At 37.0% G+C, this 26,004-nt stretch overlaps 1 protein-coding gene across 3 annotated transcripts in view; it reads left to right on the plus strand.

Moving 5' to 3' along the window:
- capn5a (calpain 5a) overlaps positions 1-9,377 on the plus strand; it is a 39,212-nt gene extending 29,835 nt beyond the window's left edge. For all 3 annotated transcript variants that reach the window (XM_089135440.1, XM_089135441.1, XM_039663712.2), the window contains 4 exons: positions 677-873; positions 955-1,076; positions 2,177-2,313; positions 7,899-9,377. In XM_089135440.1, the coding sequence (XP_088991566.1) occupies positions 677-873; positions 955-1,076; positions 2,177-2,313; positions 7,899-8,081 (639 nt within the window). In that variant the 3' untranslated portion in view covers positions 8,082-9,377. The remainder of the gene's footprint in view (positions 1-676; positions 874-954; positions 1,077-2,176; positions 2,314-7,898) is intronic.
- The last annotated feature ends 16,627 nt before the right edge of the window (positions 9,378-26,004 follow it).

Raw genomic sequence — 26,004 nt, forward strand, 5'->3', positions numbered from 1 at the left:
GTGCAATGTTGAATCTATTCAGTTCAATAACATTGTAAAGTTCATCAATTATGAAACAAGTTCAATTCAGCTAGAAGCAGCTCTACAGAAGACAATGTCATTATTCGACTCTAGATATTTTATGCACATTTTTGGATATTGCTTAAAAACGCTGGATAGAAACACCAATATGCGGATACATTTTAAAAATGTGCATAAAAATGAATGTAATGGAAACACAATTACTGCATAAGTCCCTCGATGTGCAGCATACTCCGAGAACTCAACGGAGGATGTAATTGGATAACTAGACTACTTAGGATATATGATAACTGGACCAATCGCATCATACAGCATCTCAAATGTTGGTTCGGTCATTCTGAAATGCATTAGTCAAAGTCTGTCATCAAAATGATTTGGTTTAATGACTTCCCAGAAGCCTCTCACATGATTCCATTCCCAAAAACCAGGCATCCAAATTCAAGAGTTTATTGTATTTCAGCAACTTTTTATTGCAAAATTTTCCCAGGAAGTGATGATTTTGTTCTCTTGAACACATTTGATAGAAACGGTGCTTTCACAAATGTTTTATGCAATATTCTAATTTTGCACATATATTAAATTGGCAACTATGGATGGAAACAATGTTCGATTCCGTTCAATAACACCCATTTGAGCGAGATGTGCTCTTTACTAGGTGGAGCTCAACCGGACGTACCGTATGCACAGTATTCAGAAAACGATGGGCAGCTCCATCTACATCAACTCCCGCAGCGTCTTTCTGCGCAAGGACCTGAAGGAGGGCCGCTATGTCATCATTCCCACGACCTTTGAACCCGGCCTGCAGGGAGACTTCCTGTTGCGTATCTTCACGGATGTACCTTCCGGCTTCAAGTAATACGTAATGTATTGGACATTATTTTCTTTTTGCGGTAGGGATAATGAATGTATCGATGAAGATTGTGTGGTTTTAAGGGAGCTGACCGTAGACGAGCCGCCCCAGACGTGTTGGACGGGGTGTTGTGGGTATCCAAAGCTGGTCACGCAGGTGCACGTCCACAGAGCGGACGGACTCAAGGCTCAGGACTCAGATGGATGTAAGTCATGTCATGTTCTCTGTGTTTTTTTTTTACACGATACACCTTATAGAAAATATTTTTTTTTTTTATTAAATATGATTTTTCTGAACACATTCAAAATATCAGCAATCAGGCATTTCATGAAGCATTCAAGAACATCTAAGTTGTTTAAAATGGGAAAAAAAGTCTAGTTCAAAATGCATGTGCCAAGTTTTTATGTCGTGTTTATTTTTTATTTATTATTGTTCATATTTGTTATTATATGCACTTAACACATTAAATAAAAAAGGCTTGTAAATGTTTTAAACATTTTTAAGGGTTTGCTTTGAAGCACTTTTGAAATTTTTTTGAAACATTTACAACCATTTTTAAATGACTCTAAAATATTGTGTTAAAACTACCAAGGAAAATAATCAAATATTTTTCTGATAACTGAAATGCACGTCTCTGTACACTAGCATTCAAATGTTTGGGGTTTGTAAGATGTTTTAATGTTTTTTTTAAAGAAGTCTCTTATGCTTATCAAGCATTTATTTGATAAAATACTAAAAAACTGTACTATTGTGAAATATTGCAATTTTAAAGAACTGTTTTCTATGTGATTTTATATTTTCAATTGTAATGTATGTGATGCAAAGCTCAATTTAACTGCATCATTACTCCAGTCTTTATATTTATCAAAGAGTTCTGAAAAAATGTCATAGTTTCCACAAAAATATGAAGTTCAAAAGAACAGTTTTTTTTTTCTTTAAAAAAAAATTTGAATAGAAGTGTACATGCTTTAATCTGTCAAATGTATATCATTATAAATACTTTAATTGTATTTATGCGATTTTAATTGAGCAAATCTTGAGATACCATAAAAGTATTCTGATATATTTGTTTGATACCATTAAATGATCTGATAATTTAAGAAACTTTGAGACTCTACAGCTGTGATTGTTCTCTGCCATTGTCATTTCCTATTTCAGGATTTGCATGTCATGTTGAATAATGTTTAGCTTTTTTATAAGACAGTTGTATAACTGAAAATAAGTGCATTCAGATCTTTTTGAAATAAATTGACCCAGTAGTTTGTTTTTGAATGGCTGATTTTTTCTTTTTTTCTTTTGTTTCAGCATCTGATCCGTACGTTATCATCAGCTGTGAGGGAGAGAAGGTTCGTTCTACGGTGCACAAAGACACACAGACCCCAGACTTCGACGTGAAGGCTATTTTCTACAGGAAGAAGCCGAAAGAGCCGATCTGCCTTCAGGTGACAGTCTTTTAGGAATCAGTTGTTGCTGTTTCCATCCATAAAATTCCATTGCGCAAAATTGGAAAATCGCGTAAAACATTTGCAAATAAAGCACCCCAAAGTTTCCATCCCATGTGTTTAAAGGGGGGGTTGACTCCTTTTTTTCTTTGCATGATTCTGTTTATAGGGTGCAATATAACATATATTTGTGGTTTTTCTTTTTTAACAAGTATTATTTTTCATAAACTTCACCGTTATTGTAAGCCGCGCTCTCCTCTGTCCCCTGAACGAGTGGTCGAATTCCTGAGTCTATGAAACCACTCCCTCAGAAACAGGCAGTGGGCTCAGAGTGGTTGGTTTGGGCTGGTGAAACCGGGCGAAAACTAGTACGGGCGAAACGTGCCTGCGCTCCGGTCCAGATGTAAATAATAGTGTCGAACTGCAGTATCAGTTTGAGGCAAAATCAGACCAAGAAAGCGGCGATGAAGAGAGGCAAACAGAACCTCACCACACACGGCTCTTACTAAACGTTTCTGAATGATAATTTGCTACTTTTTTAACTTTATACACGTTTGTTTTACACAATAGCATCTGACTGGCAACAATAGCAACTGACTGGCTACTAATGTTAAACACAAACAGCGTTGGCATTAGTTTACCGTCTTGATCAAATCGAAAATAACGTCATAAAGCATATATACATGAAAAATACGTTTAAAACATTAATACTTATACGAAATTCAGGTCCATAATATCTGTACGCGTTTGTCATAGACTCAAAATAGCATAACTAGTAGCCTAGTGGCTATAAAGCCAGCGCTGGCATTTGAAAAAAATAAAACACAAGGCTACGTCTGGAACTATACATGCAAATACATTTAAAATGATTAAGTCTTAGCCTACTAACAGGTTGTGGCCCAACAACTGCTGCCTCTGGTTTTAAATTTGGAACTGCTTCATGTTTTAGTAATAGTTTCTTGTTGAATCCGGTGTTGAACTCGTGGAGATTCTGGAAGCTGTCTTCCGTAAATGCGCAGTACAGAGAGCTAGATTACGATCGTCATTTTCAGGAACATAATCAAACATAAATTGTATCCATTGTTGATGAAGTACAGCGTCCGTGGGAAGCTCAAACACAGAGCTTCCCACGCTTTTTCCTGCTTTCGGGGAAAGCCACTGTGGCTTTTTTCCCTATACATCATAAATACACAATATATGCTCTAGGGCTGGTCCAAATACCTTTTTTTGAGCTTTGGAGGGTAATACAAATAATAATAAACAAGGCTCAAACATCCATTTTGTTTATTTGAGCACTTCTGTCAATTAAACAATTAACACACTAAAGCATGTACAGCATTGAAATAAATATCAGTAAATAATGGTAACTTAAATAACATAATAAATAAGAGACCATCTCTTTTCTCATATCTTCATGTTTTGTACTTGGGGTCTGAAGAGTGGATTTTATCTTCCACAAGGGCTTTGTTTGATTTTGCGCTGACAGAGAAAGCAAAACTAAAATCTCCTGCATTACCAAATCTAATAACAAGCACGAACTGTGTTAAAATGAATTTGACATGCAAGTAAAATGGTAGGCTAATTTCCTACAGTGTTTTTTCTACTTTACCACAGTAAAGATTGCGAATAATTGGCCTAATTAAAAGCAAACTGTGAGTGAAGATTTGGGAATAGAAACAAGATATTCCATGTCCAGTGGAATATTGTTAAATTTACTGATAATCGGGAGACCAGATGGCAAAATACAAAACCCGACAAAGATTAAAGGAGAACTCCTGCGCAAAATGAACCTTTGGTCTAATTACACATTGGTACCTAGTCAACCGTTCTCTGAGATTTGTTTTCATGATAATCGAATGTAAAGAGTTTTATCTCTAAAAACTGTTTAGTGTATACGATAGTATAATGGGGGCATCTAATAAGTAAAGAGAAATCGCTAGTTTATACCACTAACAAGGCTCAAAATAGCCCCACACTAACACAGTACCATAATGAGGGTCCCTACATGCAAAACAAAGCATTGAGAACTCTCTAAGACCCCATTTACACCTGGTATTAAAATGCGATCTGTGTCCAGATAAGTTATCCGGATAATAAAAAAACGCATGTTAATGCAAGGTATAAATACGTTGTGATCGGATTGTGATCGGATCTGCCTGACCATCTGGAGGTAGTCTGGCTCGCATTGTGTTCGGATCTTTACTAGGTGCAAACGCAATCTGGTTGTTCAAACCAAATATGTATATTTTACTCCTCCCAAAAATGCTAAAAAATAAACGAGTGAGAGCGTGTTATATAGCCTATATGTCATATTATAGTCAGATATGACGGCGCTACTGCGACACGCATCACCCCAGATGAGCAGCTGAGCGTTTATTCATTACGCCAATGTGCAAACATCGCAAGTGAAAGTAGGCACAGACGCTTAACACACAATCATCTTCAAGTAAAGAAACGGCATTATCTTACCAGCGCTGTTGCCACTCTCTCTTATTGATGTCTTTGATTTTGAAATTAGCCGATGATCAATAAAATGCAGCTCACATCTGTTGCTTTTGGTGGCGTGCAATCCATTAAATCTGCATATAACGCGGGAGTTGAAGATCAGATTTATATCCGTTTTGCAAAAACACATTTACACTCACCGGCCACTTTATTAGGTACACCTGTCCAACTGCTCGTTAACACTTAATTTCTAAGCAGCCAATCACATGGCGGCAACTCAGTGCATTTAGGCATGTAGACATGGTCAAGACAATCTCCTGCAGTTCAAACCGAGCATCAGTATGGGGAAGAAAGGTGATTTGAGTGACTTTGAACGTGGCATGATTGTTGGTGCCAGAAGGGCTGGTCTGAGTATTTCAGAAACTGCTAATCTACTGGGATTTTCACGCACAACCATCTCTAGGGTTTACAGAGAATGGTCCGAAAAAGAAAAAACATCCAGTGAGCGGCAGTTCTGTGGGCGGAAATGCCTTGTTGATGCCAGAGGTCAGAGGAGAATGGCCAGACTGGTTCGAGCTGATAGAAGGGCAACAGTGACTCAAATAACCACCCGTTACAACCAAGGTGGGCAGAAGAGCATCTCTGAACGCACAGTACGTCGAACTTTGAGGCAGATGGGCTACAGCAGCAGAAGACCACACCGGGTGCCACTCCTTTCAGCTAAGAACAGGAAACTGAGGCTACAATTTGCACAAGCTCATCGAAATTGAACAATAGAAGATTGGAAAAACGTTGCCTGGTCTGATGAGTCTCGATTTCTGCTGCGACATTCGGATGGTAGGGTCAGAATTTGGCGTCTACAACATGAAAGCATGGATCCATCCTGCCTTGTATCAACGGTTCAGGCTGGTGGTGGTGGTGTCATGGTGTGGGGAATATTTTCTTGGCACTCTTTGGGCCCCTTGGTACCAATTGAGCATCGTTGCAACGCCACAGCCTACCTGAGTATTGTTGCTGACCATGTCCATCCATTTATGACCACAATGTACCCAACTTCTGATGGCTACTTTCAGCAGGATAATGCGCCATGTCATAAAGCTGGAATCATCTCAGACTGGTTTCTTGAACATGACAATGAGTTCGCTGTACTCAAATGGCCTCCACAGTCACCAGATCTCAATCCAATAGAGCATCTTTGGGATGTAGTGGAACGGGAGATTCGCATCATGGATGTGCAGCCGACAAATCTGCGGCAACTGTGTGATGCCATCATGTCAATATGGACCAAACTCCCTGAGGAATGCTTCAAGCACCTTGTTGAATCTATGCCACGAAGAATTGAGGCAGTTCTGAAGGCAAAAGGGGGTCCAACCCGTTACTAGCATGGGGTACCTAATAAAGTGGCCGGTGTGTGTATGTGGCCAAGTGTAATGGAATCGGTAAGATCAGAACACTTATTATCCAGATAACTTGTCTGGATACAGTTCTCATTTACCAGGTGTAAATGGGGTCTAAGTGTACAGACCGTTTAATAAGAAGATATTTTATAAAGACAGTCCACTTCATGTATATAGGCGGCGCCATCTTTGGAAAACAGTCTCGAAAGGTCGAACCACAAATGCCGTTCATACGGTTCAGAGGTTCACTGAACTTCATACAGTTCAGATCACTCAGCACGTCGTTCGTGGTTTGACTAGTCGAGACTGTTTTCCAAAGATGGCGCCGTCTGTATACACGAAGTGGACCGTCTTTATAAAATATCTTATTATTAAACGGTAGGTACTCTTACAAAGTTCTCAATGCTTTGTTTTGCATGTAGGGGCCCTCATTATGTTAGTTTGGGGCTTTTTTTGAGCCTTGTTAGTGGTATAAACTAGCGATTTCTCTTTACTTATTAGATGCCCCCATTATACTAGCGTATATGCTAAACAGTTTTTAGAGATAAAACTCTTTACATTCGATTATCATGAAAACAAATCTCAGAGAACGGTTGACTAGATACCAATGTGTAATTAGACCAAAGGTTCATTTTGCGCCAGAGTTCTCCTTTAAATTTCAGGGTTCACGCACAACTCTCATTCGCCATGAATCCAAATGTTTCCATGGCTGCGATTGTAACATTTAATTGCTAACCTATTATTTATCTTGTAAACATAGCTTTGTGCTTCACTTGTGTCATAATATTCATGTAAAACAGTTAAACAGCATTCACATACAAAAAAAAATGCGTTTTCGCTGGTGGTGCGGTTGTCAAGTTTACCAGGACAGCCCTAAATAACCAGTAAAAGGCTTATACATTTTGTTTCTATTATACTATTTTCCACAATTTAAAAAGCAACGCAGCTTAACCCAAAATACAATCTCATGCAGTTGTGCACTCTAGACAGAGGTTACGCCAGGGAACACTTTAGTAGGCTAAGAAGAAGCAAATATATGTATTCAGTATAACAAGGTTGGGTTCCCTCAACTGTCCATCCTAATAAAGACGGCTAGGCTATATAAGATGAGTGTAAAAAAGATTGTATTTTGTATTGTATTTTGCCAGATTTTATTGTGTATGCATTGCGAATGAGAACCGTTTTCGAGGTGGATGGCCAGGTGTGCCAAAAAAACGAACATTCAAATCCCAAAATTGAAAATCGAATACCAACCCACGGAACGAATATTTATGCTCTCATGTTATTATTGTTTACATGCCTGGTTTTTGGGAATGCAATCGTGTAAGACTGTTCTGGGAGACAATTAAACCAAATCATTTGATGACTGACTCTCAAGCATTTCAGAACAACCAATCCAATATTTGAGATGTTGTGTAATGCGATTGCTCCGCTGGTTAGAACTGTTATCCAATCACATCCTCTATTGAGGCAACGCTGTGTGAGTTATTTGTTGCGCATCAAGGGATTTGGTAAACATGTTTCCATCGTATTTTATGTGCATGTCGTTTTATTGTATAAAAAGATTATCTGCCTCAATTGAGCCCATATGTTTTTCATTTGTGATATCCCAAAATTCACATGAAAAAAGATGGATGTAAACATAACTATTGTCATGATGAATGGGTTTCGTTGTTTCTCCCCCCCTCTGTAATCTGCCTGTTATTCTCAAGTCTTTGTTTACCTTTCTGTTGTGTCTATCAGATCTACAACAAGAACCTTTTGAAGGACTCGTTCATGGGTCAGGCGACCTTGAGCGGTGACCTGTCTGACCTGCAGCAGCTTCACACCCTTCACCTGCGGGACAAAGGAAACCGGCAGAACAATGACCTCCCGGGTCTCATCTCAGTGAGCCTCACTACCAGCGACGTCCTGACCAACATCTAACGTCACTCACGGACAATGCTGTTCATGTGGTAGTTTATCTGGTGTATTGCACATATATTTACTTAGTCATGTTTTTCTTTTGGGAATGTTTCTTGGAAGCAAAATCTACTTGTTTACAAGCACTTTTTACACCTTAAAGCTGTCATTTCCTGGTATAAGTTGCTTCCTATTGTATTTGGAAATAGATTTATATATATATATATATATCGGATATTATAGGACATGCATCTATCACTATATGAAATAGCATGTTGTATATGCATTTATCTAATACCTGTCCCTATCCAGGTAAGGTAGTGCAGATATGTATAATGAATTTAAGTTTCATATTTGTATGTTAACATAATTTGGCCAAACAATCAATAATTGAAGGTAAAGGACTTTTTTTCTGTTTAATCTCTGTTTACACTAAATGTTTAAATATGGAGGGCATATCTTTTATGTATTTTTCTCCTTTATATATTTGCCATAATCTAGTGTTGATTTTTATGAACCTGTGCCAAGTTTGTCAAGCTTTTGTGAAATGAAACATTTCTCCAAATTATGTAGTGTTTTATCAGGTGTTTTCATGCGTTTACCATAATCCAGGATTCATTTATTTTAACATGGTCTTCAAAGTGAAAGTATCAGACAGACATGTGAAAATGTCCCTGTTTAAGGAACAGCTGATGTATAATGCATGCACATCTGTTTTAGAGCCATACAGCTATTCTATATGATTTTAAACATTAAAAATACATATTCTTCTATAAATATTGTTTACTACTGTATATATGTTATGTTACACCCCTTGAGGGGTTATTATGTACTACACAGTGTAAAGATAAATTATAGCCACTAAGTGTCAGTATGCCATCAAGTGAAAAGCGCGTCACTGTGTTTATTCCTTTTTTTTCTTCTTTATTTATATAAATATTTAGATTTGGTCATTTTCTACCTCTTCACACACTAATGATAATCATTAACAAACTTCAACAACTAAATATCATCATAAAGCCAAATTCAAAAATTATCCTGTTTTTTTTTTTTTTTTTCCTTTGATACAAAATGCCAAGACACTTTTTTATATCTGTGCCATTTTACAATCACTATGAATTATTTTAATTTCATGTCTTACAATTTCTTTCCATGCAGTGCCTGTTGTTTACAGATGAATATATGTGCCTTATCAGAACGGGTAAAATAGCCAAAGAAATATTGATCATAATCTGTGAAAATTTTAGTTGTTTTTGTTTTATATTTTGACCGTTTTTCTCACTGTTTGACAAAATAAAATAAAGTTTAATTGAATGTTCAGTTATTTGCCTGTAATTCTTTTTCTTGCACAAGTTTTGAACAGGGTTCCCATGATCATGTAAAATTTGGTAATATATATATATATATATATATATATATATATACACAGTAGTGAGAACAAGTATTTGATACACTGCTGATTTTGTTGGTTTTTCCACTTACAAAGCATGTAGAAGTCTGTCATTTTTGTAACTTTAATTCTGTAACTGTCACTCTTCAACTGTGAGTGACGGAGTCTAAAACAAAAATACAGAAAATCGCATTGTATGATTTTTAGGTAATTAATTAGGATTTTATTGAATGACTTAAGTATTTGATATCAGAAAAGCAGACCTTAATATTTAATACTACAACACTTGTTTTGGAAAAAAGACCATTTTAATAGTGTATATACAATTGAAAATGTACAATTTTTATAATTCTAATAAAATATTCAATAACTTCACTATAATTCACTGTATTATTGCCAATTTCAGTTTACACATCACTGCTGTCCTTATGATTATTTTGGGAGAAAAAAGAGAACATTTTAATTGTATATACAATTGAAAATGTACAATTTTTATGATTTTTATGAAAAATATTCAATAACTTTACTGTAATTCTCTGCATTGTTGCCAAATACAGTTCACGCATCACTGCTGTCCTTATGGTTACTACAACACTTGTTTTGGAAAAAAGACCATTTTAATTGTATATACAATTGAAGATGTACAATTTTTATAATTCTATTAAAATATTCAATAACTTCACTGTAATTCACTGTATTATTGCCAATTTCAGTTTACACATCACTGCTGTCCTTATGATTATACTACAACACGTATTTTGGGAGAAAAAAGAGAACATTTTAATTGTACAATTGAAAATGTAAAATTTTTATGATTTTTATGAAAAATATTCAATAACTTTACTGTAATTCACTGTATTACTGCAAAATTCAGTTCACACACCACTGCTGTCCTGTTGGTTATACTACAACCCTTTTTTGTGGAAAAAGGTCATTTTAATTGTAACCTTTATAGAATTGAAAATGATAATTTCTTGATGATTTTTATGAAAAATATTCAATAACTTCACTGTAATTCACTGTATTGTTGCCAAATACAGTTCACACATCACTGCTGTCCTGATGGTTATAGCCTACAACAACACTGATTTTGGGGAAAATAAAACACATTATAAAATCAGGCCTGTTTCTCTCTCGATCTGCTGTGTCACTCCTCATTTATTGCTTTCGCTCCTCCGTGAGAGACGCGAGACCAGCGCGCCTTAGCTGTCGAAACGCACGCGTTTGACGAGGCAATGAGACGCCTGACCGCGCGACAACGTTGCTTCCATTATGAGAACGTAGCTACATTTGAAATGACAAACTTGAGTGCGCAAAAGAGGCGATCTGTGAACGGGCCCTATTCTTTGTCTTACCAAGTCATGGTGTTCATGTGAACAATGAGCCTCGTCTACTCTCCTTGCAATGACATCACAGTACTGATTCGAAAGCATACAGTGATTGACTTGAAACAGCTCTCTACAGACGATTGGTGTATGACATCACAATACTGATTCGAAAGCATACATCATACAGTGATTGACATGAATCAGCTCAATACAGAGTACAGACGTTTGGTGTATGACATCAGTACTGATTCGAAAGCATTTTTTTTAATTTATTTTTTTTTATTCTGAAACAATATTCTCATGAGTGATCAATCAGCTTTGATATTTAAATCACCATATTGTAATTTCTGCACCGTTAAAGGGCATCCATCCCCCAATATTATTAAATGTATGCTTCATCTTTCATTTTAAATTCCTAAATTCGATCAATAAATTCAATTATTTCGAACAATAAGACACTATATGGCTGTTAACCTAAACCACCTGCAGACAGAAACAATCTCGTTTAAATAGCAGATCACACGTCGAGGACGCACGTTTTGCTGCAAAACCGGGAGTTTCTCATGCGCATTTTCCGTGACCACAAAGCGCACGTTAAGAACGCGAGCTTTTAGATTTTATTTATTTGCACATATAACATACATAAAATACAACTTTACAAATCCATTAACGAAAAAAAAAAAACTGTGCGGGAGAAAGTGAGAAGACCATGAGGTCTTATAAAACCGCTTCCCCAAAATCTCATTAAAATGGACATAAAATTACAATACAACAAATTAACAAAATAAACTTAATTATATGTTAACATTTTTTCAGCTCTCTTTTAAAAGTGTTTATAGTGATTTTAGTCTTTAAAACAGGGTCCAAATGATTCCAGAGGGAATTCCCTCTGTATTTCAGTGTAGATTGATTAGCTGTAGTTCTACAAAAGGCAAGATACAAATCTTTACAACGCCTAGTGGAATAGGCATGAACATCCGAAGAATACATGAAAAAATGATTGAAAGCTCTGGGCATAATTTGTCATATTCACACATATACTTATACATAAAAATATTTATGCAATATATGTTAACATTAAATATGGTCAAGATGTTATATTTGATAAATGTCGTCAAGATGTTATATTTTATGGCAAATCGCGCGTCCCTTGGCTGTCGAAACGCACGCGTTTGACGAGTCAATCAGACGCCTGACCGCGCGACAACGTTGCTTCCATTATGAGAACGTAGCTACATTTGAAATGACAAACTTGAGTGCGCAAAAGAGGCGATCTGTGAACGGGCCCTATTCTTTGTCTTACCAAGTCATGGTGTTCATGTGAACAATGAGCCTCGTCTACTCTCCTTGCAAGGGTGTCGAAGTCTGGACAAAATATGTACAGTGACATGACATCACTGCCAGATTCAAACTGTGCGCTCGCTGGCGCTGAGCCAGAGATGGACGCGCTCAGCGCTTGTCATATCATATAAAGTGTTGGGCGGGCCATATGGCCAAACTTATTTCATTATTATTATGAAAATTAAAAATTTAAATTGTTTTTATTAATCTGTTTGGGTGGGCCACCTGTCAATCTGGCCGCCCATAAATCCGCGCCTGTTACAGAGTACAGACGATTGGTGTATGACGTCACAGTACTGATTCGAAAGCATACAGCACACAGTGATTGTCTTGAAACAGCTCTCTACAGAGTACAGATGATTGGTGTATGACATCACAGTACTGATTCGAAAGCATACAGTGATTGACTTGAAACGGCTCTCTACAGACGATTGGTGTAGGCTATGACATCACAGTACTGACTGGAAAGCATATGATACATCATACAGTGATTGACATGAAGCAGCTCAATACAGAGTACAGACGTTTGGTGTATGACATCAGTACTGATTCGAAAGCATTTTTTTATTTTATTTTTTTTATTCTGAAACAATATTCTCATGAGTGATCAATCTTTGATATTTAAATCACCATATTGTAATTTCTGCACCGTTAAAGGGCATCCATCCCCCAATATTATTAAATGTAGGCTATGCTTCATCTTTCATTTTAAATTCCTAAATTCGATCAATAAATTCAATTATTTCGAATAATAATACACTACATGGCTGTTAACCTAGCATAAAACACCTGCAGACAGAAACAATCTCGTTTAAATAGCAGATCACACGTCGAGGACGCACGTTTTGCTGCAAAACCGGGAGTTTCTCATGCGCATTTTCCGTGACCACAAAGCGCACGTTAAGAACGCCAGCTTTTAGATTTTATTTATTTGCACATATAACATTTAAAATACAACTTTACAAATCCATTAACGAAAAAAAAAAAACTGTGCGGGAGAAAGTGAGAAGACCATGAGGTCTTATAAAACCACTTCCCCAAAATCTCATTAAAATGGACATAAAATTACATGATCAAGCAAGACAATGTAATCAATACATCAATCATGTTAATACAACAAATGAACAAAATAAACTTAATTATATGTCAACATTTTTTTCAGCTCTCTTTTAAAAGTGTTTATAGTGATTTTAGTCTTTAAAACAGGGTCCAAATGATTCCAGAGGGAATTCCCTCTGTATTTCAGTGTAGATTGATTAGCTGTAGTTCTACAAAAGGCAAGATACAAATCTTTACAACGCCTAGTGGAATAGGCATGAACATCCGAAGAATACATGAAAAAAATGATTGAAAGCTCTGGGCATAATATTTGTCATATTCACACATACTTATACATAAAAATATTTATGCAATATATGTTAACATTAAATATGGTCAAGATGTTATATTTGATAAATGTCGTCAAGATGTTATATTTTATGGCAAATCGCGCGTCCCTTGGCTGTCGAAACGCACGCGTTTGACGAGTCAATCAGACGCCTGACCGCGCGACAACGTTGCTTCCATTATGAGAACGTAGCTACATTTGAAATGACAAACTTGAGTGCGCAAAAGAGGCGATCTGTGAACGGGCCCTATTCTTTGTCTTACCAAGTCATGGTGTTCATGTGAACAATGAGCCTACTCTCCTTGCAAGGGTGTCGAAGTCTGGACAAAATATGTACAGTGACATGACATCACTGCCAGATTCAAACTGTGCGCTCGCTGGCGCTGAGCCAGAGATGGACGCGCTCAGCGCTTGTCATATCATATAAAGTGTTGGGCGGGCCATATGGCCAAACTTATTTCATTATTATTATGAAAATTAAAAATTTAAATTGTTTTTATTAATCTGTTTGGGTGGGCCACCTGTCAATCTGGCCGCCCATAAATCCGCGCCTGTTACAGAGTACAGACGATTGGTGTATGACGTCACAGTACTGATTCGAAAGCATACAGCACACAGTGATTGTCTTGAAACAGCTCTCTACAGAGTACAGATGATTGGTGTATGACATCACAGTACTGATTCGAAAGCATACAGTGATTGACTTGAAACGGCTCTCTACAGACGATTGGTGTAGGCTATGACATCACAGTACTGACTGGAAAGCATATGATACATCATACAGTGATTGACATGAAGCAGCTCAATACAGAGTACAGACGTTTGGTGTATGACATCAGTACTGATTCGAAAGCATTTTTTTATTTTATTTTTTTTATTCTGAAACAATATTCTCATGAGTGATCAATCTTTGATATTTAAATCACCATATTGTAATTTCTGCACCGTTAAAGGGCATCCATCCCCCAATATTATTAGCCTAAATGTATGCTTCATCTTTCATTTTAAATTCCTAAATTCGATCAATAAATTCAATTATTTCTAATAATAAGACACTACATGGCTGTTAACCTAGCATAAAACACCTGCAGACAGAAACAATCTCGTTTAAATAGCAGATCACACGTCGAGGACGCACGTTTTGCTGCAAAACCGGGAGTTTCTCATGCGCATTTTCCGTGACCACAAAGCCCACGTTAAGAACGCCAGCTTTTAGATTTTATTTATTTGCACATATAACATTTAAAATACAACTTTACAAATCCATTAACGAAAAAAAAAAAAACTGTGCGGGAGAAAGTGAGAAGACCATGAGGTCTTATAAAACCACTTCCCCAAAATCTCATTAAAATGGACATAAAATTACATGATCAAGCAAGACAATGTAATCAATACATCAATCATGTTAATACAACAAATGAACAAAATAAACTTATGTCAACATTTTTTTCAGCTCTCTTTTAAAAGTGTTTATAGTGATTTTAGTCTTTAAAACAGGGTCCAAATGATTCCAGAGGGAATTCCCTCTGTATTTCAGTGTAGATTGATTAGCTGTAGTTCTACAAAAGGCAAGATACAAATTTTTACAACGCCTAGTGGAATAGGCATGAACATCCGAAGAATACATGAAAAAAATGATTGAAAGCTCTGGGCATAATATTTGTCATATTCACACATACTTATACATAAAAATATTTATGCAATATATGTTAACATTAAATATGGTCAAGATGTTATATTTGATAAATGTCGTCAAGATGTTATATTTTATGGCAAATCGCGCGTCCCTTGGCTGTCGAAACGCACGCGTTTGACGAGTCAATGAGACGCCTGACCGCGCGACAACGTTGCTTCCATTATGAGAACGTAGCTACATTTGAAATGACAAACTTGAGTGCGCAAAAGAGGCGATCTGTGAACGGGCCCTATTCTTTGTCTTACCAAGTCATGGTGTTCATGTGAACAATGAGCCTCGTCTACTCTCCTTGCAAGGGTGTCGAAGTCTGGACAAAATATGTACAGTGACATGACATCACTGCCAGATTCAAACTGTGCGCTCGCTGGCGCTGAGCCAGAGATGGACGCGCTCAGCGCTTGTCATATCATATAAAGTCTTGGGCGGGCCGTATGGCCAAACTTAATTAATTATTATTATGAAAATTAAAATTTTAAATTGTTTTTATTAATCTGTTTGGGTGGGCCACCTGTCACTCTGGCCGCCCATAAATCCGCGCCTGTTACAGAGTACAGACGATTGGTGTATGACGTCACAGTACTGATTCGAAAGCATACAGCACACAGTGATTGTCTTGAAACAGCTCTCTACAGAGTACAGATGATTGGTGTATGACATCACAGTACTGATTCGAAAGCATACAGCACACAGTCATTGACTTGAAACAGCTCTCTACAGAGTACAGATGATTGGTGTATGACGTCACAGTACTGATTCGAAAGCATACAGCACACAGTCATTGACTTGAAACAGCTCTCTACAGAGTACAGACGATTGTATGACATCACAGTACTGATTGGAAAGCATACATCATACAGTGATAGACATGAAGCAGCTCAATACAGAGTACAGACGGTGTATGACATCAGTACTGATTCAAAAGCATTTTTTTATTTTATTTTTTTTATTCTGAAACAATATTCTCATGAGTGATCAATCAGCTTTGATATTTAAATCACCATATTGTAATTTCTGCACCGTTAAAGGGCATCCATCCCCCAATATTATTAAATGTATCATGCTTCATATTTCATTTTAAATTCCTAAATTCGATCAATAAATTCAATTATTTCTAATAATAAGACACTACATGGCTGTTAACCTATAGCATAAAACACCTGCAGACAGAAACAATCTCGTTTAAATAGCAGATCACACGTCGAGGACGCACGTTTTGCTGCAAAACCGGGAGTTTCTCATGCGCATTTTCCGTGACCACAAAGCGCACGTTAAGAACGCGAGCTTTTAGATTTTATTTATTTGCACATATAACATTTAAAATACAACTTTACAAATCCATTAACGAAAAAAAAAAACTGTGCGGGAGAAAGTGAGAAGATGAGGTCTTATAAAACCACTTCTCCAAAATCTCATTAAAATGGACATAAAATTACATGATCAAGCAAGACAATATACATCAATCATGTTAATACAACAAATGAACAAAATAAACTTAATTATATGTTAACATTTTTTTCAGCTCTCTTTTAAAAGTGTTTATAGTGATTTTAGTCTTTAAAACAGGGTCCAAATGATTCCAGAGGGAATTCCCTCTGTATTTCAGTGTAGATTGATTAGCTGTAGTTCTACAAAAGGCAAGATACAAATTTTTACAACGCCTAGTGGAATAGGCATGAACATCCGAAGAATACATGAAAAAAATGATTGAAAGCTCTGGGCATAATATTTGTCATATTCACACATACTTATACATAAAAATATTTATGCAATATATGTTAACATTAAATATGGTCAAGATGTTATATTTGATAAATGTCGTCAAGATGTTATATTTTATGGCAAATCGCGCGTCCCTTGGCTGTCGAAACGCACGCGTTTGACGAGTCAATCAGACGCCTGACCGCGCGACAACGTTGCTTCCATTATGAGAACGTAGCTACATTTGAAATGACAAACTTGAGTGCGCAAAAGAGGCGATCTGTGAACGGGCCCTATTCTTTGTCTTACCAAGTCATGGTGTTCATGTGAACAATGAGCCTCGTCTACTCTCCTTGCAAGGGTGTCGAAGTCTGGACAAAATATGTACAGTGACATGACATCACTGCCAGATTCAAACTGTGCGCTCGCTGGCGCTGAGCCAGAGATGGACGCGCTCAGCGCTTGTCATATCATATAAAGTCTTGGGCGGCCGTATGGCCAAACTTAATTAATTATTATTATGAAAATTAAAATTTTAAATTGTTTTTATTAATCTGTTTGGGTGGGCCACCTGTCACTCTGGCCGCCCATAAATCCGCGCCTGTTACAGAGTACAGACGATTGGTGTATGACGTCACAGTACTGATTCGAAAGCATACAGCACACAGTCATTGACTTGAAACAGCTCTCTACAGAGTACAGACGATTGGTGTATGACGTCACAGTACTGATTCGAAAGCATACAGCACACAGTCATTGACTTGAAACAGCTCTCTACAGAGTACAGACGATTGTATGACATCACAGTACTGATTGGAAAGCATACATCATACAGTGATAGACATGAAGCAGCTCAATACAGAGTACAGACGGTGTATGACATCAGTACTGATTCAAAAGCATTTTTTTATTTTATTTTTTTTATTCTGAAACAATATTCTCATGAGTGATCAATCAGCTTTGATATTTAAATCACCATATTGTAATTTCTGCACCGTTAAAGGGCATCCATCCCCCAATATTATTAAATGTATCATGCTTCATATTTCATTTTAAATTCCTAAATTCGATCAATAAATTCAATTATTTCTAATAATAAGACACTACATGGCTGTTAACCTATAGCATAAAACACCTGCAGACAAAAACAATCTCGTTTAAATAGCAGATCACACGTCGAGGACGCACGTTTTGCTGCAAAACCGGGAGTTTCTCATGCGCATTTTCCGTGACCACAAAGCGCACGTTAAGAACGCGAGCTTTTAGATTTTATTTATTTGCACATATAACATTTAAAATACAACTTTACAAATCCATTAACGAAAAAAAAAAACTGTGCGGGAGAAAGTGAGAAGATGAGGTCTTATAAAACCACTTCTCCAAAATCTCATTAAAATGGACATAAAATTACATGATCAAGCAAGACAATATACATCAATCATGTTAATACAACAAATGAACAAAATAAACTTAATTATATGTTAACATTTTTTTCAGCTCTCTTTTAAAAGTGTTTATAGTGATTTTAGTCTTTAAAACAGGGTCCAAATGATTCCAGAGGGAATTCCCTCTGTATTTCAGTGTAGATTGATTAGCTGTAGTTCTACAAAAGGCAAGATACAAATCTTTACAACGCCTAGTGGAATAGGCATGAACATCCGAAGAATACATGAAAAAAATGATTGAAAGCTCTGGGCATAATATTTGTCATATTCACACATACTTATACATAAAAATATTTATGCAATATATGTTAACATTAAATATGGTCAAGATGTTATATTTGATAAATGTCGTCAAGATGTTATATTTTATGGCAAATCGCGCGTCCCTTGGCTGTCGAAACGCACGCGTTTGACGAGTCAATCAGACGCCTGACCGCGCGACAACGTTGCTTCCATTATGAGAACGTAGCTACATTTGAAATGACAAACTTGAGTGCGCAAAAGAGGCGATCTGTGAACGGGCCCTATTCTTTGTCTTACCAAGTCATGGTGTTCATGTGAACAATGAGCCTCGTCTACTCTCCTTGCAAGGGTGTCGAAGTCTGGACAAAATATGTACAGTGACATGACATCACTGCCAGATTCAAACTGTGCGCTCGCTGGCGCTGAGCCAGAGATGGACGCGCTCAGCGCTTGTCATATCATATAAAGTGTTGGGCGGGCCATATGGCCAAACTTATTTCATTATTATTATGAAAATTAAAAATTTAAATTGTTTTTATTAATCTGTTTGGGTGGGCCACCTGTCAATCTGGCCGCCCATAAATCCGCGCCTGTTACAGAGTACAGACGATTGGTGTATGACGTCACAGTACTGATTCGAAAGCATACAGCACACAGTGATTGTCTTGAAACAGCTCTCTACAGAGTACAGATGATTGGTGTATGACATCACAGTACTGATTCGAAAGCATACAGTGATTGACTTGAAACGGCTCTCTACAGACGATTGGTGTAGGCTATGACATCACAGTACTGACTGGAAAGCATATGATACATCATACAGTGATTGACATGAAGCAGCTCAATACAGAGTACAGACGTTTGGTGTATGACATCAGTACTGATTCGAAAGCATTTTTTTATTTTATTTTTTTTATTCTGAAACAATATTCTCATGAGTGATCAATCTTTGATATTTAAATCACCATATTGTAATTTCTGCACCGTTAAAGGGCATCCATCCCCCAATATTATTAGCCTAAATGTATGCTTCATCTTTCATTTTAAATTCCTAAATTCGATCAATAAATTCAATTATTTTTAATAATAAGACACTACATGGCTGTTAACCTAGCATAAAACACCTGCAGACAGAAACAATCTCGTTTAAATAGCAGATCACACGTCGAGGACGCACGTTTTGCTGCAAAACCGGGAGTTTCTCATGCGCATTTTCCGTGACCACAAAGCCCACGTTAAGAACGCCAGCTTTTAGATTTTATTTATTTGCACATATAACATTTAAAATACAACTTTACAAATCCATTAACGAAAAAAAAAAAAAACTGTGCGGGAGAAAGTGAGAAGACCATGAGGTCTTATAAAACCACTTCCCCAAAATCTCATTAAAATGGACATAAAATTACATGATCAAGCAAGACAATGTAATCAATACATCAATCATGTTAATACAACAAATGAACAAAATAAACTTAATTATATGTCAACATTTTTTTCAGCTCTCTTTTAAAAGTGTTTATAGTGATTTTAGTCTTTAAAACAGGGTCCAAATGATTCCAGAGGGAATTCCCTCTGTATTTCAGTGTAGATTGATTAGCTGTAGTTCTACAAAAGGCAAGATACAAATTTTTACAACGCCTAGTGGAATAGGCATGAACATCCGAAGAATACATGAAAAAAATGATTGAAAGCTCTGGGCATAATATTTGTCATATTCACACATACTTATACATAAAAATATTTATGCAATATATGTTAACATTAAATATGGTCAAGATGTTATATTTGATAAATGTCGTCAAGATGTTATATTTTATGGCAAATCGCGCGTCCCTTGGCTGTCGAAACGCACGCGTTTGACGAGTCAATCAGACGCCTGACCGCGCGACAACGTTGCTTCCATTATGAGAACGTAGCTACATTTGAAATGACAAACTTGAGTGCGCAAAAGAGGCGATCTGTGAACGGGCCCTATTCTTTGTCTTACCAAGTCATGGTGTTCATGTGAACAATGAGCCTCGTCTACTCTCCTTGCAAGGGTGTCGAAGTCTGGACAAAATATGTACAGTGACATGACATCACTGCCAGATTCAAACTGTGCGCTCGCTGGCGCTGAGCCAGAGATGGACGCGCTCAGCGCTTGTCATATCATATAAAGTCTTGGGCGGCCGTATGGCCAAACTTAATTAATTATTATTATGAAAATTAAAATTTTAAATTGTTTTTATTAATCTGTTTGGGTGGGCCACCTGTCACTCTGGCCGCCCATAAATCCGCGCCTGTTACAGAGTACAGACGATTGGTGTATGACGTCACAGTACTGATTCGAAAGCATACAGCACACAGTCATTGACTTGAAACAGCTCTCTACAGAGTACAGACGATTGGTGTATGACGTCACAGTACTGATTCGAAAGCATACAGCACACAGTCATTGACTTGAAACAGCTCTCTACAGAGTACAGACGATTGTATGACATCACAGTACTGATTGGAAAGCATACATCATACAGTGATAGACATGAAGCAGCTCAATACAGAGTACAGACGGTGTATGACATCAGTACTGATTCAAAAGCATTTTTTTATTTTATTTTTTTTATTCTGAAACAATATTCTCATGAGTGATCAATCAGCTTTGATATTTAAATCACCATATTGTAATTTCTGCACCGTTAAAGGGCATCCATCCCCCAATATTATTAAATGTATCATGCTTCATATTTCATTTTAAATTCCTAAATTCGATCAATAAATTCAATTATTTCTAATAATAAGACACTACATGGCTGTTAACCTATAGCATAAAACACCTGCAGACAGAAACAATCTCGTTTAAATAGCAGATCACACGTCGAGGACGCACGTTTTGCTGCAAAACCGGGAGTTTCTCATGCGCATTTTCCGTGACCACAAAGCGCACGTTAAGAACGCGAGCTTTTAGATTTTATTTATTTGCACATATAACATTTAAAATACAACTTTACAAATCCATTAACGAAAAAAAAAAACTGTGCGGGAGAAAGTGAGAAGATGAGGTCTTATAAAACCACTTCTCCAAAATCTCATTAAAATGGACATAAAATTACATGATCAAGCAAGACAATATACATCAATCATGTTAATACAACAAATGAACAAAATAAACTTAATTATATGTTAACATTTTTTTCAGCTCTCTTTTAAAAGTGTTTATAGTGATTTTAGTCTTTAAAACAGGGTCCAAATGATTCCAGAGGGAATTCCCTCTGTATTTCAGTGTAGATTGATTAGCTGTAGTTCTACAAAAGGCAAGATACAAATCTTTACAACGCCTAGTGGAATAGGCATGAACATCCGAAGAATACATGAAAAAAATGATTGAAAGCTCTGGGCATAATATTTGTCATATTCACACATACTTATACATAAAAATATTTATGCAATATATGTTAACATTAAATATGGTCAAGATGTTATATTTGATAAATGTCGTCAAGATGTTATATTTTATGGCAAATCGCGCGTCCCTTGGCTGTCGAAACGCACGCGTTTGACGAGTCAATCAGACGCCTGACCGCGCGACAACGTTGCTTCCATTATGAGAACGTAGCTACATTTGAAATGACAAACTTGAGTGCGCAAAAGAGGCGATCTGTGAACGGGCCCTATTCTTTGTCTTACCAAGTCATGGTGTTCATGTGAACAATGAGCCTCGTCTACTCTCCTTGCAAGGGTGTCGAAGTCTGGACAAAATATGTACAGTGACATGACATCACTGCCAGATTCAAACTGTGCGCTCGCTGGCGCTGAGCCAGAGATGGACGCGCTCAGCGCTTGTCATATCATATAAAGTGTTGGGCGGGCCATATGGCCAAACTTATTTCATTATTATTATGAAAATTAAAAATTTAAATTGTTTTTATTAATCTGTTTGGGTGGGCCACCTGTCAATCTGGCCGCCCATAAATCCGCGCCTGTTACAGAGTACAGACGATTGGTGTATGACGTCACAGTACTGATTCGAAAGCATACAGCACACAGTGATTGTCTTGAAACAGCTCTCTACAGAGTACAGATGATTGGTGTATGACATCACAGTACTGATTCGAAAGCATACAGTGATTGACTTGAAACGGCTCTCTACAGACGATTGGTGTAGGCTATGACATCACAGTACTGACTGGAAAGCATATGATACATCATACAGTGATTGACATGAAGCAGCTCAATACAGAGTACAGACGTTTGGTGTATGACATCAGTACTGATTCGAAAGCATTTTTTTATTTTATTTTTTTTATTCTGAAACAATATTCTCATGAGTGATCAATCTTTGATATTTAAATCACCATATTGTAATTTCTGCACCGTTAAAGGGCATCCATCCCCCAATATTATTAGCCTAAATGTATGCTTCATCTTTCATTTTAAATTCCTAAATTCGATCAATAAATTCAATTATTTCTAATAATAAGACACTACATGGCTGTTAACCTAGCATAAAACACCTGCAGACAGAAACAATCTCGTTTAAATAGCAGATCACACGTCGAGGACGCACGTTTTGCTGCAAAACCGGGAGTTTCTCATGCGCATTTTCCGTGACCACAAAGCCCACGTTAAGAACGCCAGCTTTTAGATTTTATTTATTTGCACATATAACATTTAAAATACAACTTTACAAATCCATTAACGAAAAAAAAAAAAAACTGTGCGGGAGAAAGTGAGAAGACCATGAGGTCTTATAAAACCACTTCCCCAAAATCTCATTAAAATGGACATAAAATTACATGATCAAGCAAGACAATGTAATCAATACATCAATCATGTTAATACAACAAATGAACAAAATAAACTTAATTATATGTCAACATTTTTTTCAGCTCTCTTTTAAAAGTGTTTATAGTGATTTTAGTCTTTAAAACAGGGTCCAAATGATTCCAGAGGGAATTCCCTCTGTATTTCAGTGTAGATTGATTAGCTGTAGTTCTACAAAAGGCAAGATACAAATTTTTACAACGCCTAGTGGAATAGGCATGAACATCCGAAGAATACATGAAAAAAATGATTGAAAGCTCTGGGCATAATATTTGTCATATTCACACATACTTATACATAAAAATATTTATGCAATATATGTTAACATTAAATATGGTCAAGATGTTATATTTGATAAATGTCGTCAAGATGTTATATTTTATGGCAAATCGCGCGTCCCTTGGCTGTCGAAACGCACGCGTTTGACGAGTCAATCAGACGCCTGACCGCGCGACAACGTTGCTTCCATTATGAGAACGTAGCTACATTTGAAATGACAAACTTGAGTGCGCAAAAGAGGCGATCTGTGAACGGGCCCTATTCTTTGTCTTACCAAGTCATGGTGTTCATGTGAACAATGAGCCTCGTCTACTCTCCTTGCAAGGGTGTCGAAGTCTGGACAAAATATGTACAGTGACATGACATCACTGCCAGATTCAAACTGTGCGCTCGCTGGCGCTGAGCCAGAGATGGACGCGCTCAGCGCTTGTCATATCATATAAAGTCTTGGGCGGGCCGTATGGCCAAACTTAATTAATTATTATTATGAAAATTAAAATTTTAAATTGTTTTTATTAATCTGTTTGGGTGGGCCACCTGTCACTCTGGCCGCCCATAAATCCGCGCCTGTTACAGAGTACAGACGATTGGTGTATGACGTCACAGTACTGATTCGAAAGCATACAGCACACAGTGATTGACTTGAAACAGCTCTCTACAGAGTACAGACGATTGGTGTATGACGTCACAGTACTGATTCGAAAGCATACAGCACACAGTCATTGACTTGAAACAGCTCTCTACAGAGTACAGACGATTGTATGACATCACAGTACTGATTGGAAAGCATACATCATACAGTGATAGACATGAAGCAGCTCAATACAGAGTACAGACGGTGTATGACATCAGTACTGATTCAAAAGCATTTTTTTATTTTATTTTTTTTATTCTGAAACAATATTCTCATGAGTGATCAATCAGCTTTGATATTTAAATCACCATATTGTAATTTCTGCACCGTTAAAGGGCATCCATCCCCCAATATTATTAAATGTATCATGCTTCATATTTCATTTTAAATTCCTAAATTCGATCAATAAATTCAATTATTTCTAATAATAAGACACTACATGGCTGTTAACCTATAGCATAAAACACCTGCAGACAGAAACAATCTCGTTTAAATAGCAGATCACACGTCGAGGACGCACGTTTTGCTGCAAAACCGGGAGTTTCTCATGCGCATTTTCCGTGACCACAAAGCGCACGTTAAGAACGCGAGCTTTTAGATTTTATTTATTTGCACATATAACATTTAAAATACAACTTTACAAATCCATTAACGAAAAAAAAAAACTGTGCGGGAGAAAGTGAGAAGATGAGGTCTTATAAAACCACTTCTCCAAAATCTCATTAAAATGGACATAAAATTACATGATCAAGCAAGACAATATACATCAATCATGTTAATACAACAAATGAACAAAATAAACTTAATTATATGTTAACATTTTTTTCAGCTCTCTTTTAAAAGTGTTTATAGTGATTTTAGTCTTTAAAACAGGGTCCAAATGATTCCAGAGGGAATTCCCTCTGTATTTCAGTGTAGATTGATTAGCTGTAGTTCTACAAAAGGCAAGATACAAATCTTTACAACGCCTAGTGGAATAGGCATGAACATCCGAAGAATACATGAAAAAAATGATTGAAAGCTCTGGGCATAATATTTGTCATATTCACACATACTTATACATAAAAATATTTATGCAATATATGTTAACATTAAATATGGTCAAGATGTTATATTTGATAAATGTCGTCAAGATGTTATATTTTATGGCAAATCGCGCGTCCCTTGGCTGTCGAAACGCACGCGTTTGACGAGTCAATCAGACGCCTGACCGCGCGACAACGTTGCTTCCATTATGAGAACGTAGCTACATTTGAAATGACAAACTTGAGTGCGCAAAAGAGGCGATCTGTGAACGGGCCCTATTCTTTGTCTTACCAAGTCATGGTGTTCATGTGAACAATGAGCCTCGTCTACTCTCCTTGCAAGGGTGTCGAAGTCTGGACAAAATATGTACAGTGACATGACATCACTGCCAGATTCAAACTGTGCGCTCGCTGGCGCTGAGCCAGAGATGGACGCGCTCAGCGCTTGTCATATCATATAAAGTGTTGGGCGGGCCATATGGCCAAACTTATTTCATTATTATTATGAAAATTAAAAATTTAAATTGTTTTTATTAATCTGTTTGGGTGGGCCACCTGTCAATCTGGCCGCCCATAAATCCGCGCCTGTTACAGAGTACAGACGATTGGTGTATGACGTCACAGTACTGATTCGAAAGCATACAGCACACAGTGATTGTCTTGAAACAGCTCTCTACAGAG

This window comes from Pimephales promelas, chromosome 10, assembly GCF_988280905.1.
Source record: "Pimephales promelas chromosome 10, fPimPro1.hap1.1, whole genome shotgun sequence".
NCBI classification, from domain to species: Eukaryota; Metazoa; Chordata; class Actinopteri; order Cypriniformes; family Leuciscidae; genus Pimephales; species Pimephales promelas.